Here is a 14758-nt window from a genome sequence, read left to right on the forward strand (position 1 = left end):
GATGAAGAACCAGGAGAGGAAGAGGGAGCCGGAGCAGCCGCTGATGAAGAGGAGGAGGGAAAAGAGGAGGTAGCTGCACATGTGGAGGAAGAAGAAGGAGAAGAGGAACCTGCTGCAGCTGAAGAAGAAGTAAAGGAGGAAGCAGCAGCAGAAGAAGAAACCGAAGATGATGATGAAGATCAGGAAGAAGAGGAGGAAGCAGATACTGCTGCTATAGATGAAGATGATGAAGATGAAGAAGTTTCTCCTGAGCCTATCTCCACCTCTGAGGATGAAGAGTCAGCCGTGTCTCCCGACTCTGACTCTGACGTTCCTGTCGATGTTGATGACAGCGATGTAGATGTAATACTTCCTGTCGAGGAGGATGAAAAAGAGGATGAAGACGAGGATGATGAAGAAGTCGACACCAGTGATGATGCAATAGCTGACACAACAGATATCAGTGAATCTGCAGTTCTTTCCAGTGAGGAGGATGAGGATGACGATGAAGATGACAAATTAGCTGAAGGAATCGCTACATCTGATAGCGATGACATCATCCTAGCAGACAGCGATGAAGACCTGGAGCTGGATCTTCCTCCTCTTCCTGCTGCTAGTGAGGATGAGGAGGAAGAAGACTTTAAATTCCCCGAAGAGGAAGAGGAAGAGCACCTGGAGGAGGACATCAAAGCTGCTGAAGATGATGATGATGATGATGATGATGATGATGAAGTGGACCAATCAGACGAGGACATCTCTGTCGCCTCCTCTGAGCACTTTGCAGACGATGAAGATGATGATGAGGATAGTGACCTCAAAGATGAAGACCTTGACGTAGACATCCTTTTGGACCTGGATGAAGATTTGGACAAACTTGATGATGTCACAGAAGAGGACAAAGATGACAATGATGATGAAAAGGAGGAGGAAGAGAAGGAGAAGGAGGACTTCCCTCCCTTTGAGAGCACAGACAGCGGAGTCTTAGGCGATGATGACCTTGATCTTAAAACAGATGATGAAGAATCGGTTGATGAAACTATCAGTGATGACACTCTTGATGATGATGATGATGATGATGATGAAGATATTGACACCAGCTCATTTGAGTTCACTTTTGATCTTGAAGATGAGAAAGAAATCACCGAAGCAATTGATATGGCTGAAAAAGATGAAGATGAGCTCGCTGTGAAGTCATTAGAAGAGGATGAAGATGATGATGACGAAGATGAGGATAAAGAAGATGATGACGAAGATGATGAAGACCTCTTGCTAGCAGGTACGGTCAAGTCACGTGAGTCTGCTGCTGAACAAGCAGAAATCGACGATTTGATTTATCTTGTTCCTCTCACATCCAGTCACCTGCCACAGTGACCAGTAGGCCAAGCCAGTCAGTCCAGCATAGCTCAAAAACACTCATGATTCGATGTTTATTTAAGTCCTGACCCTGGAGTATGATAGATTTGTTTATGAAATAATAAAGACACCCTAAGTTTTTAGTTATGATAAGAGTGGAAGCTAGCATTCACATCATTGAAATTTCAATAATAGCCTGTTTTTTAAGTACTTAAACTTTACGTTTTAATTATATAGTAGACCCTTTCCTTTGTCATTTTTTTTCTTGTAACTTCACCATAATTCCTTTTTTCCATCCTAAATAACTGCCACACATTTTAGACCTCATATTAAAGTCATAACACTGATTTTCTCTGCATGGGTTTTGACATAATCCTGCTCTCTGTATGTCAGCCTCTGTTGCAGCAGCAGTGACCGTCCAGGAGGAGGCGGTAAAGACTGAGGAAGACACAGACGAGGATGATGATGATGATGATGACATCACACAGGCTGCTGATGAAGACGAGTCTGAGGAAGACAACACAGATGCTATTGGTTGGTGCTAGACAAATAGAGCATTACATTCTTTGAGTAACAATACTGTAGAAGAGAAGGAGGCAGCTGGAAACATATTACTGTTTGTCCTCAGGTTTCTACAGACTGCATGCTGATAGTGAGGGTGGTCATTCAGCAGAGAGTTTTACTGCAGTCTTTCAAAGAAAATATGTATATGAGGGCTAAACAGTTAAAATTTCAATTTCAATTAATCCCAGAATTTCTGTTGTTGAATGTGATTAATTGCATTCGTCTTGTCACATTTTAAATTTTCAGTATTTTGCATTTAAAACGGTTTTTGTTTCATTTTGGATTTTTTTTACTGTCTTAAGTTAAGAGTAACTGAATTCCTGTTTGGATACAGATCTACTTTTATAAGAAGATCAGATATTATTACATAAACTCAACTACAGGAAGAGGTTCAGATGACTTTTGACTTGTCCACTGAGCTGTCTGTGAGTTTTTAAAGTGAAATGAGACGTTAAGGAGTAGTGGTGGACTTATTTTACATCACTGAGGCTGCAGGGAGGGGCCTAGCTCAAGCAGTTTTTTTTATATAAGTTCAAGGTGAAATACAATTTTAAAGTAATGCTTTCCACCTTGTTGAGGGAGCTTGAAACAATGAAGTAACTTGGTCATATTTTGTTGAATTAGAGTTACACAAACTTGTACATAACGGTTAAGTGTTAATTTAATTTCTAAATGTAAACTTACATTGACCTTTCACATAAACTTTTGTGAATTTAAATACACATAAAAGATGTTTTATCTCCCCTAAGTGGAAGGCAAACCAGCTGGTTAAATAAAGGTTGAATTAAGAAAAATAAATAAAATAAATCTATTTTACTTAATGAACGTGCATGGGGATCTCAGTAAAAAACAAATGTAGCTTATTTCTGCTTATTTTTGTCTCATAATAATCTCAAGCAAGACTTCTACATCATTACTGAAACTTTATTGTCCTTTCCAATCAAACATGATCACTGACTTCAAAACTTTATATATGAGTGGTTTCACTGCATTGCATCACATCAACCCAGTCGTGACGTCACTGCTATCGCACCTTTGTTCAGACACCTTTTAGTGACAGCTATAGCACACCCATCTGATCACATAAAGTTAACTCAAATTGTTTTAATTGAGTTCATGCAAAGCATATTTACATTGGGTTTAGTTATTATTATTGAATAACATTTAATTTGATGTAATTTGATTACACTTTACCCAAAAATAAAGGTAAATTTATATCAAGTTTACTGAATACTCTTGAGTTTATATGACGCATTATTAGATTTGGTTCAGCTATAATGATAAAATAATATTTGATTTGATTTAATGTAGTTAAACTTGACCCCAAAATAATGCTTAACAAGTACTAAGGCCTAGAATTGTTTTTTGAGTGTAATAGACCTTTTAGAACCTATATATTATGTGTTTTATCATGTTTTAGTTTACAGATGCTTGTCCTATTTTGACAGCCTCAGAGCAGACAAAGCTTTGCGATCTCTGGCGCCCCCCAGGGGTGTCTGATACCCTAGATTCAGAACCAATGAACTAAAAAGGGTGTTAAAAAAGGCAATAAAGCATGCAATAATGATGATTTTTGAAAAAACAGTTAGCATACTAAGTAACTGACCTGAATTAACTGCAATTGCTATGAAATATAAACAAAGTAGATAAATAGCCTCTGCTAAAAGCAGGTCAGTAGGAATCTATATATCAAATATTCATGCGTAAAAATTAACGGGCATATTTTTGTACTTTAAGGTATAGAACTGTCTTTGATAAGAAAAAACCAAATTTTAAAAGATCTTCTTTTTTTTAATTTAGGGGATTGGATGGATTATGGGTTAACTGTACTTGCACTAATCAGAGATTTCACGACTTTTATGTTAAGCCAAAAAAAATTTACATTAAAAAAGGAATTATTGGCTGAGAACATGAAAACCTAAAATGCACAATCAGCACAAAAAAGACTGCTTATTGAATTTCTTACAGAAGTGAAAGTAAAAAACCTTCAGTCTATTAATAACTCCATCACTCATATAGGAGCCTCTTTGTTTTTTCACCCTCAGTCAGCTCGTCTGCTGCTCCTGAGGACGAGGATGATGAGGGAGAGGAGCCGACAGCTGAAGTGAAGAAAACTGTCGATGAACCCGAGGACAAAAAAGAGGAGTACGATGAAGATGATAATGAGGAGGAGAAGGCCTCTGTGGATGTGAGCAAACCTGTGGCTGAACCAGAAGAAGAAGCAGCAAAGACTGAGCCCACAGGTCAGACAGTGAGGTTAATTAGACTCATTTTATTACTCTTACCTTCAGACTGCCTTCACCTGTCTGCTCTGTGCTTTCAGTGTGTCCCTGCATGCTCTTAGCAAAGACTGAAGAGCCAGCGACCGCGGCTGAGGAGAAGAAAGGTGGGTGATGAACTGCTGTGACATAAGATCAACAGAGTTACATCCTTATCTGATACACTGCCCAGATAAAGGGCTTTCCTTTAGACTTTAAAGAGTAGTTTTAATGTTTTAATCTCATCCCTGATTACTTAGAAGGAGGGATGCAACAGTAACCTGTTTTATTATCATTAAAACAGTTAATAATAACCAGGCTTTAATATCACAGTAAATAATGTCCTCATACCATGCTAAATAAGTTTGTTTACTGAGGAACAGTGCCTTTGAAAAAGTATTCACCACCTTGAGTTTTACCTTTTTATTGATTTTATAAATCCATCATGGTCAATATATTTTGGCTTTTTTGATTAAAAACTATAAAACCTGTTTAATGTCAAAGTGAAAACAGATTTCTGCAAAGTAATGTTGATCTAATAAAAATAAGTAATGTAAAATAAGTGACTGCGTAAATATTTAACCCCTTAAAGTCAGTATTTAGTGGAGTCACCTTTGGCTGCAATCACAGCACTGAATCTATGTGGATAGGTCTCAGTCAGTCTTGCACATTTAGACACTGTAATTTTACTCCATTCTTGCTCAAGCTTTGTCAGGTGCACATAGATTGGGCGTGAACAACCTTCTTCAAGTGCAGCCACAAATTCTCTATTGGATTGAAGTCTTGGCTTTGACTCGGCCACTCCAGAACATTCACCTTGATGTCTTTAAACCATTAATCTGTAGCTTTCCCTGTATGCTTCATGTCATTGTCTTGCCAGAAAATCTTCTCCCAAGCCATAGATCTCTTGCAGACTTAATAAGATTGTCCTCCAGGATTTTCTATATTTTGCCACATTCATTTTACCCTCTACCTTTACAAGCCTTTTAGGGCTGGCTGCTGAGAAGCATCCCCACAGCATGATGCTGCCACCACTGCGCTTCACAGTGGGGATGTTGTGTTTGTGGTGATGTGCAGTGTTTGGTGTTTTGTCTGATGGCCAAAAAGCTCCATTTCAGTCTCATCAGACCAAAGACCTTTCTTCCACATAACCATGGCAACTCTCACATGCCGTTTGGTGAACTCTAGTCCAGATTTAATCTGAGTTTTCTTCAACAGTGGTTTTCTCTTTGCCACTCTCCCATAAAGCTCTGACTGGTGAAGAACCTGGCCAACAGTTGTTGTTTACAGAGCCTCTCCCATCTCAGCTGCTGAAGCTTGGAACTCTTTCAGAGTAGTCAGTTTGTGAGGATGGTCTGATCTATGCAGATTTACACATGTGCCATAATCCTTCATTTCTTGATGCTGGATTTAACTGAACTCTTGGGGATTTTCAGTACCTTAGAAACTTTTTTTTATATCCCTCCCCTGACATACACTTTTCAATAACCTTTTCTCTGAGTTGCTTGGAGTGCTCTTTTGTCTTCATGGTGTAATGGTAGCCAGGAATATTGATTAACCAGTGACTGGTTAATGGTTATTCAGTTTTAAAACCTTCCAGACACAGATGTCTTTATACTACAATCACTTGAGACACATTCACTGCACTCAGGTGATTCCAATTTCACTGATTGTGTGACTACTAGCACCAGTTAGCTGGGTGAAAAAAAAAATGATACTGGCTGTGATTTTTTATAAAATCAATTGAAGGGTAAATATCCAAGAAGGTGAATACTTTTATGGGCACTGTAAACTGGGAAAACATGCACAGGTCAACTGGAGACGTAAAGAAAAAACAGTTAGGCCTCTGCTCTCTTGTCTACCTTTGACTCTTGGCTTGAAAACAACAAGAAAAGAGGTAAATTCTGAATGTGGGTGTGCTGTGCTTTGGCTTCAGCTGCTCCTCGTCTGCTCAGATGGCTGTGAAATTATGAACTGGTAGCTTTTTAGATTTTCAGCAAATCATAACAACACCGTACTAATACTGATAATTGTGATATTTTAGGTTGTGATTATTGTGAAAAGAATTTTTTAGCATTATATTTTGAGTTAGAACTATATAAATTTCAATAAACCTGCAGAAAAAATCTAAGTTTCTAATGCTTTTCTATGTAGAGCTATGAACCAGGTGCATTGTGTAGCTGAGTGTATGATTAGCTCATAGCATTGAAGAACTGGGTAGAGCAATTATTCACAGCACAATAACAAAGGCCAACTTTTACAGGTGTTTGACATGGACTCTTCTATGCTTCTGTTTTTAAAGTCTAGCTCTGCTAACTACAGGCGGCTCCTCTGGTTTTGTAATTTAAGAGTTTACCACAAGGGCCCTGTTAAATCTAAGTACCTGCTGCATTTAAATTCATAATTCTGTAAAATGTAGACCCATAAGACTTCCTGCCTAACAGTGTTTATGCTTGAAACTGATATTGATTTGTTTTAATAAATGCACAGTTTTATTGTTCTTCCTCTGTGCTTACAGAAGAAGAAATCCCCTTTTAAAGCACGGTGTTTAGTCCTCAAGTCTGAGATTTTTTTTTTTTGTTTGTGCTTTCAGAGGCTCCGAGGAGAGTTTCTGCTGTCAGAAGGAGGAAAGGTACTGATGATAACAGCTTGAAGTTTTAAATGAAAAGATTCTCATTCAAGCCAGAAAACTTCTAATCTGTGTAAAGCCAATCTACAATAATGAAGTTGATGAATGAGGTGTTTCAGAGCAATCGGCATCCTTTAGCGTTGCTTAAACTTTGATTGATGGAGTCTGGATTGGGAGCAAATGCATGTTTGGAGGTAGAATTCACAACTGGAAAGTCTTTAATTCTCTAGAGCTCCTTACTTCTGCTCTTTTAATGAAAATGTGACAAAGATACTAAAAGATAAAGTGGAGCTAGAATCCCTCTGTGTTATTATTCCTATCCTTTCATTTAAGGTCCTATAAATTGGCACATTTATAATCTCTTTATTTAAAATTTTTAGATCGTGAAGCTTTAAAAACAGAGCCAACAAAGAAAGGTAATACTAAACTCTATAGCTAACCTTATTTACATTGCTTTTGTCTTGAACAGTAAACAAAATAACTGATACTTGCTGTAGTTGTAGTTTCATTAATTATGTGTTTGTGTTGCAGCTTTACCGAGAATTCCCGGTCTGGGGGCACAAGTCAGGAGGATCAAGAGAAGTCCTCTTCTTCTCAGAGGTACTTTGATTGAAGCTTGGGCTGTGTTCATAAAAATACTTCTCTGTTTTAGATTTTTTTTCTTTTCTCATCTGTTAATTTGAGGTCAGAACCAGCAGCAAATTTATGTCTTTGCACACCTAGACCAACACAAATAAATGGCATAAATGTGCAGATTTTGATGCTGTTAGAGTGATGGGATTTTCTGAATAAATTCTGTGTTGTAAACAAAATCAGTCGTGCGGTGGAAGTCTGCAGGATTGTTTGCACTATCCACTGGAAAACTGAGAGCTCTAGAGCAGATGGTCAGAGTTTTCGCCTTTTTTTCCAAATACACACACCAAAATTATGTAGCTGGTTGTGAACATACACTGACAAAGCTGAAACTGAGTGGAAATTGGAAGAAAAAAGGCTGTAAAAAAATCCTGAAAAGATTCTGTTTTTGTTTTTTTGCATATTTTTTTTTAGCATTTCCTTTTTATTTTGATGTTGTAGGTTTTTCAATATAAGAACATAAAACTTCTCAAAACTTGTATTAATTAAATGTTTTCTTCTATGAATGCCAACAAACAGCCAAGAAAGCAGAAAAGGCCAAGACTGCGGCAGCAGCAGCAGCAGCTGCAGCAGCAGCAGCAGCAGCAGTAGGTAAGATGGTTATAACTCAGATAAATTTAGGGTTTATATTTCTACCAAGTATTTGTTAATGAATTCTTGTTGGTTCTCTGTAAATAAATTGACAGTCTTGCCCAGTTAATCACCAATTATGCATACAAGAGTTAAGTTAGAAATTTGGGTGGTTGCTGGCCAACAAATCACAACTAAGTGTTAAAGAGATATTTTTTATTGGATTGTTTTCCTTTACAGAGACAGAGACCAAAAAAAAAGAAGATGCCTCAGAATCTGGACAAGATGGTAAAAGACGTGTCATTTTTTGTTGCATTTAAAAGATCTTTGTACCTTTGTAAAAAACTACTTTGGATGATGCAAACATCAGTAACACTTAAAAATTTTAGTTAACCATTAGTCCAAATTTAGATGGTGAGTAACTCCTCATTTTTTACAAGGAATATTGATTTCTTCTCAAACAATGACTATCAGATAATGTACTTAATTTTTAGTGTAGTTTAGGGAACGAATAAGGGCCTAAGTGCTAGTTAACCATGAGTTAAAAGGTGGATATGAGCAGCTTCTCTCCTAATTTTACAAGCTAGGGCTGTCAAAAAGAAAATTAAATCTTGATTAATCTCAGCATTTCTGAATCTCAGTTAATCACAACTTATGCATTTTTAAAATTCCCTTATTTTGCTTTTCAAGAAATCCATTTTCACTTTGACATTTAAGCCCTAACATGTGAAGGTTCCATTTTTTGCTCTATAGGAGCAACTGAAGCCCTCAGTACTGCTCCCCCTCTCACACAACGTGGATTTGTTGGCAAGCAGAGTCTGGCTCCACCAGGAAACATTTTAAAACTGAATAACCATTAACCAGTCACTGGTTAATCAGTATTCCTGGCTAACATTACACCGTGAAGACAAAAGAACACTCCGTGCAACTCAGAGAAAAGGTTATTAAAAAGTATAGGTCAGGAGATGGACACAAAAAACATCAAGTCACTAAACATCCCCCAGAGTTCAGTTAAATCCATCAAGAAATGGATGTCTGAGATTAATATGGCACTTGTGTAAATCTGCCTAGATCAGGTTGCCTCACAAACTGAGTGAGTGCGCAAGAAGGAGACTAGTAAAAGAGGCCACCCAGACACCTATGACTACTCTGGAGGAGATTCAAGCTTCAGCAGCTGAGATGGGAGAGACTTTGCAGACAACAACTCTGCATAAACACTGTAAAATTAGCTCAGGTCCCTTTCATTTCTCTGGATCTTTGCTGAGATGTTTCTATACCTTGACTGGAGTCCACCTGTGGTAAATTAAATTGATTGGACATGATTTGGAAAGGCGAATGGAAGAAGTTTTGCACACTAGGACTCCTCTAAGTGCTGGTGCCACAGAGCTTTTTTTATTAATTAATAATCTTTTCATTAGTTTCTCATTATCTAGCATTTAGTTATTCATTTGTGACCCAGAGCCTTTTTTTTGTCTGGCCCCAGTTGGCCCTTGCAGACCTGCACCCGTCTACTGCCCATCTCCTCCTGGCTGGTACGGTAAGTCACAAAAACTATGCAAAGAAAGTCACCATTAAAGGTTAAAGATATCTGAGGGATGAGGGGAGCTCTCTTCTTTACCTCTTCATACAAATATGCAAAAACAAGTGAAATAATCTTTTTTTTCAGTCCATCATGTCGTCACAGACAACCCGTATCCACCACCAACAATGCAAGGTATTTATTTGCTCTTACGTCTGATTAAAGTGCAATAACATCAGAAAAAAAAACACATTCAAAATGTTTTAATCATTTCTTTCTCTGTATTTCCCCTCTTCAAACAGCTCCCTCTGCTCCCGTCCTGACTGCTCACCCTGTCCAGCCTGGAGCTCCACCTCTGCAGCCTCTTTATCAGCCGCTGTACCCTCAGTATCAGCCATATCCTTCACCAGTGATGCAGCCTCCACCGCCGCCTCAGCAAGAGCCAGTCAAGCCAGTACCACCAGTGGAACCACTTCAGCCTGATGCTGCAGAACCAGAAGCTCCAGCTGCTGAAGCCCCGGTCCATGGTGAGAGAATGGGTACCACCTTAATTTCTTTATGGTCTCCGATGTATATGCAAATCCTAATTTCAAAAAAGTTGGGACATTGTGTTGAATATAAGTAAATACAGAATACATTGATTTTCAAATCCTTTCCAATGTTTAGTTAACTGAATGTAGCACAAAGACGAGATATTTAATGTTCAAACTGATTCATTTAATTGTTACTTTTGAAATATGCAAGCAGTCTGAATTAGATGCCTCCAAAATGTTCCAAAAAATGTTGGAACTGATGCTGGAACTCTTCCCATTCCCACTGTGAATTATAAAATGCTCAACAGTGCATTGTCGTGTTTTGCCCTTCATAATGCACCATGCAGTTCAATGGTAGACAGGTTCGGACTGCATGCATGCCAGTCTAGTACCCCCGCTCTTTCACTGTGAAGCCATGCTGTTGTAACTCATACAGAATGTGGACTAGAAGCACATGTTGCTCCAAAATCTGTCTGCACCTCTCAGTATTAATGCTGCTTTCTCAGAAGTACAAGTGACCTGTGCCATTGGCACTAGTACACCCCACACCATCACAGATGCTTTTGAACTTTGTGTTGATAACAATCTGGGTGGCCCTTTCCCTCTTTGGCTTGAGGACTTGACAGCCTTTATTTTCGAAAACAATTTGGAATGTGGACTCGTCAGACCACGGCACACTTTGATACTTTAGGTCGGTCTGTCTCAGATGAGCTCAGGTCCAGGAAAGTTCTGGAGCCTCTGGATGTTGTTGATATATGACTATGGCCTTGCATGGTAGAGTCCTAAATTACATTTCTAGATGCAGTGAGGTACTGTGTTAACTGACACTGGTTTTCTGGAGTTTTCCTGAGCCCACGTTGTAATATCCATCACAGAATGAAGATGGTTTTTAATGCAGGGCTGCCTGAGAGGTTAAAAGTCACAGGCATTCAGTGTTGGTTTTCATCCTTACCCTTTACATGCAGAGATTTCTCTGAATCTTTTGGTGATATTTTGACTGTGGATGGTGAAAATTCCTCTCAGTTAGAAGAACGCTGTTCATAGACGGTTAGTCTTTAGTCCACACAGTCTTTCACAAAGTGGAGAAACTCACACCATTGTTTAGTGTGAACCTTTCAGGAGTGATTCTTTCATTCACCCAATGTGCACAAAAGCAAAGTAGCACATCTCGGTAGGTAGCACAAGAGCTAGCTACCAAGCTCTGTCACTTACTTTTTTTAAGTTGTAACTCTGACATCCAACTTGAATGGAACGGAACAGAACTTCTCTAATAAAGACTTGATGCAACATTATTGGAGTTTATAGAAAATTTGAACATATTTATGATTTTTTTTCTTGGCACCAGTTTCGAACCAGTACATCCAAGGAGTCTTCTGAGAAATATCAAGGATAGGAGCAACAGTGTGGCGTGCAAATTGAGACAAACAGACAGACAAACCACAAATTCTAGCATTAAGATATGTGCAGTTTCAATAAAACAATATAGTTAATTCATTTGAGCACTAAATATCTTGTCTTTATGCTAAAATTTTAATATGGGGTAAAAAAGGATTTGGTCGTGTTTCTCAGCTTTTTTAAGTAGGACTGTACTTTAAGTTTTAAGAAGAAACTCTAACTTAAATTAAAAACAACAAAAACCTTTTACGGAACTGAACGTCTCTTTAAAACAGTGATTTAGATCTTGAGCAGTGTTATGTTTAGGCTCTGTCACAGCAGTAAAAAAATCTCCTTGTTGGGATTTTGTGGTTTAAAAATGTGCTGTTAAATGAAAGTTTTCTCTTCTAAACAACCAGAGCCTGCTGAAGAGGAAGTAAAGGCTGCTCCTGCCAAGAGAGGTATTCATTTTCAGCTGCATATGTCGAATATTTTTCTTTAATTAATGTTGTAAATCTTAAATGAGTTCTAATCATTTTTAGCTGAAAAGAAGAAAACCAAGGCTGCTGATTCAGGAAAAGGTAAAGCATGCTTTTTCAGATCTGCTTTATTTATCAGTAAACTGGATTAATGCCGTAACACTCCAGCTGCATCATTTTACAGTGTTGTAGTACAACAGCAAAATGTTCAGTATGAATGCATTCATTATGGAAAATTAACTCCGCTTGGCCGTTTCACTTTAATTATCTCCTCAGAGCCGACAGCAGCCAAGGAGAAAACAAAAAAAGGTAATTTATGTTTACAGCGCTGCAAATTGGTGTTTTCTGTGCCGCTCACTTGAATGCTATTCATACGTGTCATACATAATAATCTGAGCCGTGCTTTGCTATGAACATACAGGCAGAACTCAGTGTTTTTCTTCTTTTTAGATGCTGCTGATACAAAACAAAAGGCCAAAGCTGAAACTGCAAAGAAAGGTGAAAACACACTAAAGTTTGTTTTAAGCAATATTGAGTTTAATTCATCGTATTATGTTTATTTTATGTGTTTTCTGTTGCAGAACCAGCAGCAAAAAAAGAGAAATCCAAAAGTGCTGCTGTGGCAAAGAAAGGTAATGACACCTTAGGAGAACAAACAAATATTGACTGCAAAAAGCAACAACTTCAGGGAGTAATGAATCAACCCCATAAGGCCGAATTAATCCCTGTCATGTCCAAACTCAGCCAAATATCGTAACCTTGCAAAGCTGATGGATTGGCCGTATTCCATGTCTGTTATCAGGCAGATCCATCCTGCAAAGCCTCAAGCTGAATCATTTGTTACCAGCCTGAAAAATATGACCAATCATTGTCCAATCAGAAGAGAGCAAGGTGGTAGCTACAGCAGAGTTTGGTTGAACTGCAAGCCAGTAAACAATGGCTGAAACAAATGAGCTATCAAGGCAGTATTTAAAGAGATTTTTCAGTATTTTTGAAGTTGGTTTGTTTGAGATACTTGGCAACAGTAGTGGCATTAGTCCAGAGATTTCCGATTCTTGCCTCTTAATGTGCTTGAGGAAGCTAAGCTATGCATCACCACAGAAGGTTATAGCTGATCCACGTAATTAGGGATAGTAATCAAGAACCAGGTCCAGTTGAGAACCGATTCCAATTGGTGCAATCCAATGACATCATTCACATTTAATCTTAATGATTCCCTTATCAATGCCTTACTTTCACGTGTTTTGAAAAACATGGGCTCATGAATGGTGAAACGAGCAAGAAGAGGGAAGAAGAGGAAAAAATGGCGGACAGTCATAAAAACAGGCAAAAGCAGCGCAGCAGCGCAGCAGGCAGCGTATGACAAACAGTCTTTTTGCACAATAACTGTTCATTTTGTCCAAGATTTCAATTTATTTTGTACGTCCAGAGATCTTGGATCCAGTGACTAGTTTTATTTATTTTAAGGGTTTATCCTTTAAAGAAAATGAGCAGTCGTATTGTAATCTAATTCAATTCAGAGATTTAAGATCCAGAGAGCAGTTTGTTAAAACTGAGACATTTCCAACAAAAAGAGAACTTTTGTGCATTTTAGAGTGCTCTCCTCCCAGACACTTGATGTTTAACATTTTTAGTTATCTTAACTGTTTGTTATAGCCAGTAATTAGAGTGTGCTTGTCATTGACTCTCACTGAAGGTGAGTGTTCAGAGAAAAAGAGACTCAATAAAATTTGAGTTTTTAACAGTGAAAACCTCCATCCATCCATCCATCCATTTTCTATACCCCTTATTCCATTCCGGGTCGGGGGTGGGCTGGGGCCTATCCCAGCTGTCATTGGGCGAGAGGCGGGGTACACCCTGGACTGGTCGCCTGTCAATCGCAGGGCTGACATATAGAGACAGACAACCAGGCACGCTCACATTCACACCTACGGCCAATTTAGAGTGATCAATTAACCTAATGAGCATGTTTTTGGTGGTGGGAGGAAGCCGGAGTACCTGGAGAGAACCCACGCATGCACGGGGAGAACATGCAAACTCCGCACAGATAGGCCCTGTTCGGGAAGCGAACCAGCAACCTGTGAGGCAACAGTGCTAACCACTGCGCCGCCGTGCTGCCCTCAGTGAAAACCTGCATAGTCTAACTTTACCATATAAGAAAATTCACAGGAAGAAATCAATAAAAAACTGAATTGATAAGAATAATTGCCAGTGACATCAGTGTTATTAAAATCTTATCATTTCACATCCCTATTCATAATTTAGAGAGTTTTGGACAAAAAAATTAGCTCAGTTGCAGGCTGTTTTGAACATTTTTGAAGCATTAGCATTTTTCACCCTGAGTGCCTCAGTGTTTGGCATCATTTTGCAAAATGAGATTTGACTACCAACTACATGGTCCTCTACCTAAAAGTATCTGAGCAGTTGTTTGCAACTGCGGAATTCTTCTGAGAAAATAAAACACCATTTTGAGATCAAATCAGTAACTTCAGCTCAGTTTCCCACAGTGTTCCACAACAACGGCATTCATTAAGGCAGGGAACTCTGGGTGGGGAGTGATGCAGGCTGCAGGCGCCTGTGAGCCGCTATCCTTGATCAGAAATGTCCTGAAGAAGTGTTGTGAAATCCTGCTCTCATTGTTCACAATCTCATAGTTTCCACACCTACACCACAAGGTAGCTTGGATCTCTAAGAAGTCTCCATTAAAGTTTCTCTCCTCTTTCTTTCTTCCCGCTACATCTCTGTCTGTAGAATTTGTTCCTCTGTGTACTCTCCCCCTGTATCCACAGTAAATGGGATGGAATTGTCTAGTCTAGATTGCACATTTTAATGTTGTTTTAGCATAGATACTTCTTGTTTCCTGCCAG

At 38.7% G+C, this 14758-nt stretch overlaps 1 protein-coding gene across 1 annotated transcript in view; it reads left to right on the plus strand.

Moving 5' to 3' along the window:
* Nucleotides 1–14758, plus strand: part of LOC121521165 (trichohyalin-like) — a 51457-nt gene that overhangs the window by 21655 nt on the left and 15044 nt on the right. Inside the window, exons 8-24 of the mRNA XM_041804920.1 lie at nucleotides 19–1255; nucleotides 1726–1866; nucleotides 3942–4139; nucleotides 4220–4282; nucleotides 6748–6786; nucleotides 7164–7199; nucleotides 7315–7383; nucleotides 7936–8007; nucleotides 8227–8274; nucleotides 9470–9523; nucleotides 9653–9700; nucleotides 9808–10032; nucleotides 11832–11873; nucleotides 11955–11993; nucleotides 12168–12200; nucleotides 12342–12389; nucleotides 12473–12523. Of these exons, the coding sequence (XP_041660854.1) occupies nucleotides 19–1255; nucleotides 1726–1866; nucleotides 3942–4139; nucleotides 4220–4282; nucleotides 6748–6786; nucleotides 7164–7199; nucleotides 7315–7383; nucleotides 7936–8007; nucleotides 8227–8274; nucleotides 9470–9523; nucleotides 9653–9700; nucleotides 9808–10032; nucleotides 11832–11873; nucleotides 11955–11993; nucleotides 12168–12200; nucleotides 12342–12389; nucleotides 12473–12523 (2443 nt within the window). The remainder of the gene's footprint in view (nucleotides 1–18; nucleotides 1256–1725; nucleotides 1867–3941; nucleotides 4140–4219; nucleotides 4283–6747; nucleotides 6787–7163; nucleotides 7200–7314; nucleotides 7384–7935; nucleotides 8008–8226; nucleotides 8275–9469; nucleotides 9524–9652; nucleotides 9701–9807; nucleotides 10033–11831; nucleotides 11874–11954; nucleotides 11994–12167; nucleotides 12201–12341; nucleotides 12390–12472; nucleotides 12524–14758) is intronic.

Source organism: Cheilinus undulatus, linkage group 14, assembly GCF_018320785.1.
Source record: "Cheilinus undulatus linkage group 14, ASM1832078v1, whole genome shotgun sequence".
Lineage (NCBI taxonomy): Eukaryota > Metazoa > Chordata > Actinopteri > Labriformes > Labridae > Cheilinus > Cheilinus undulatus.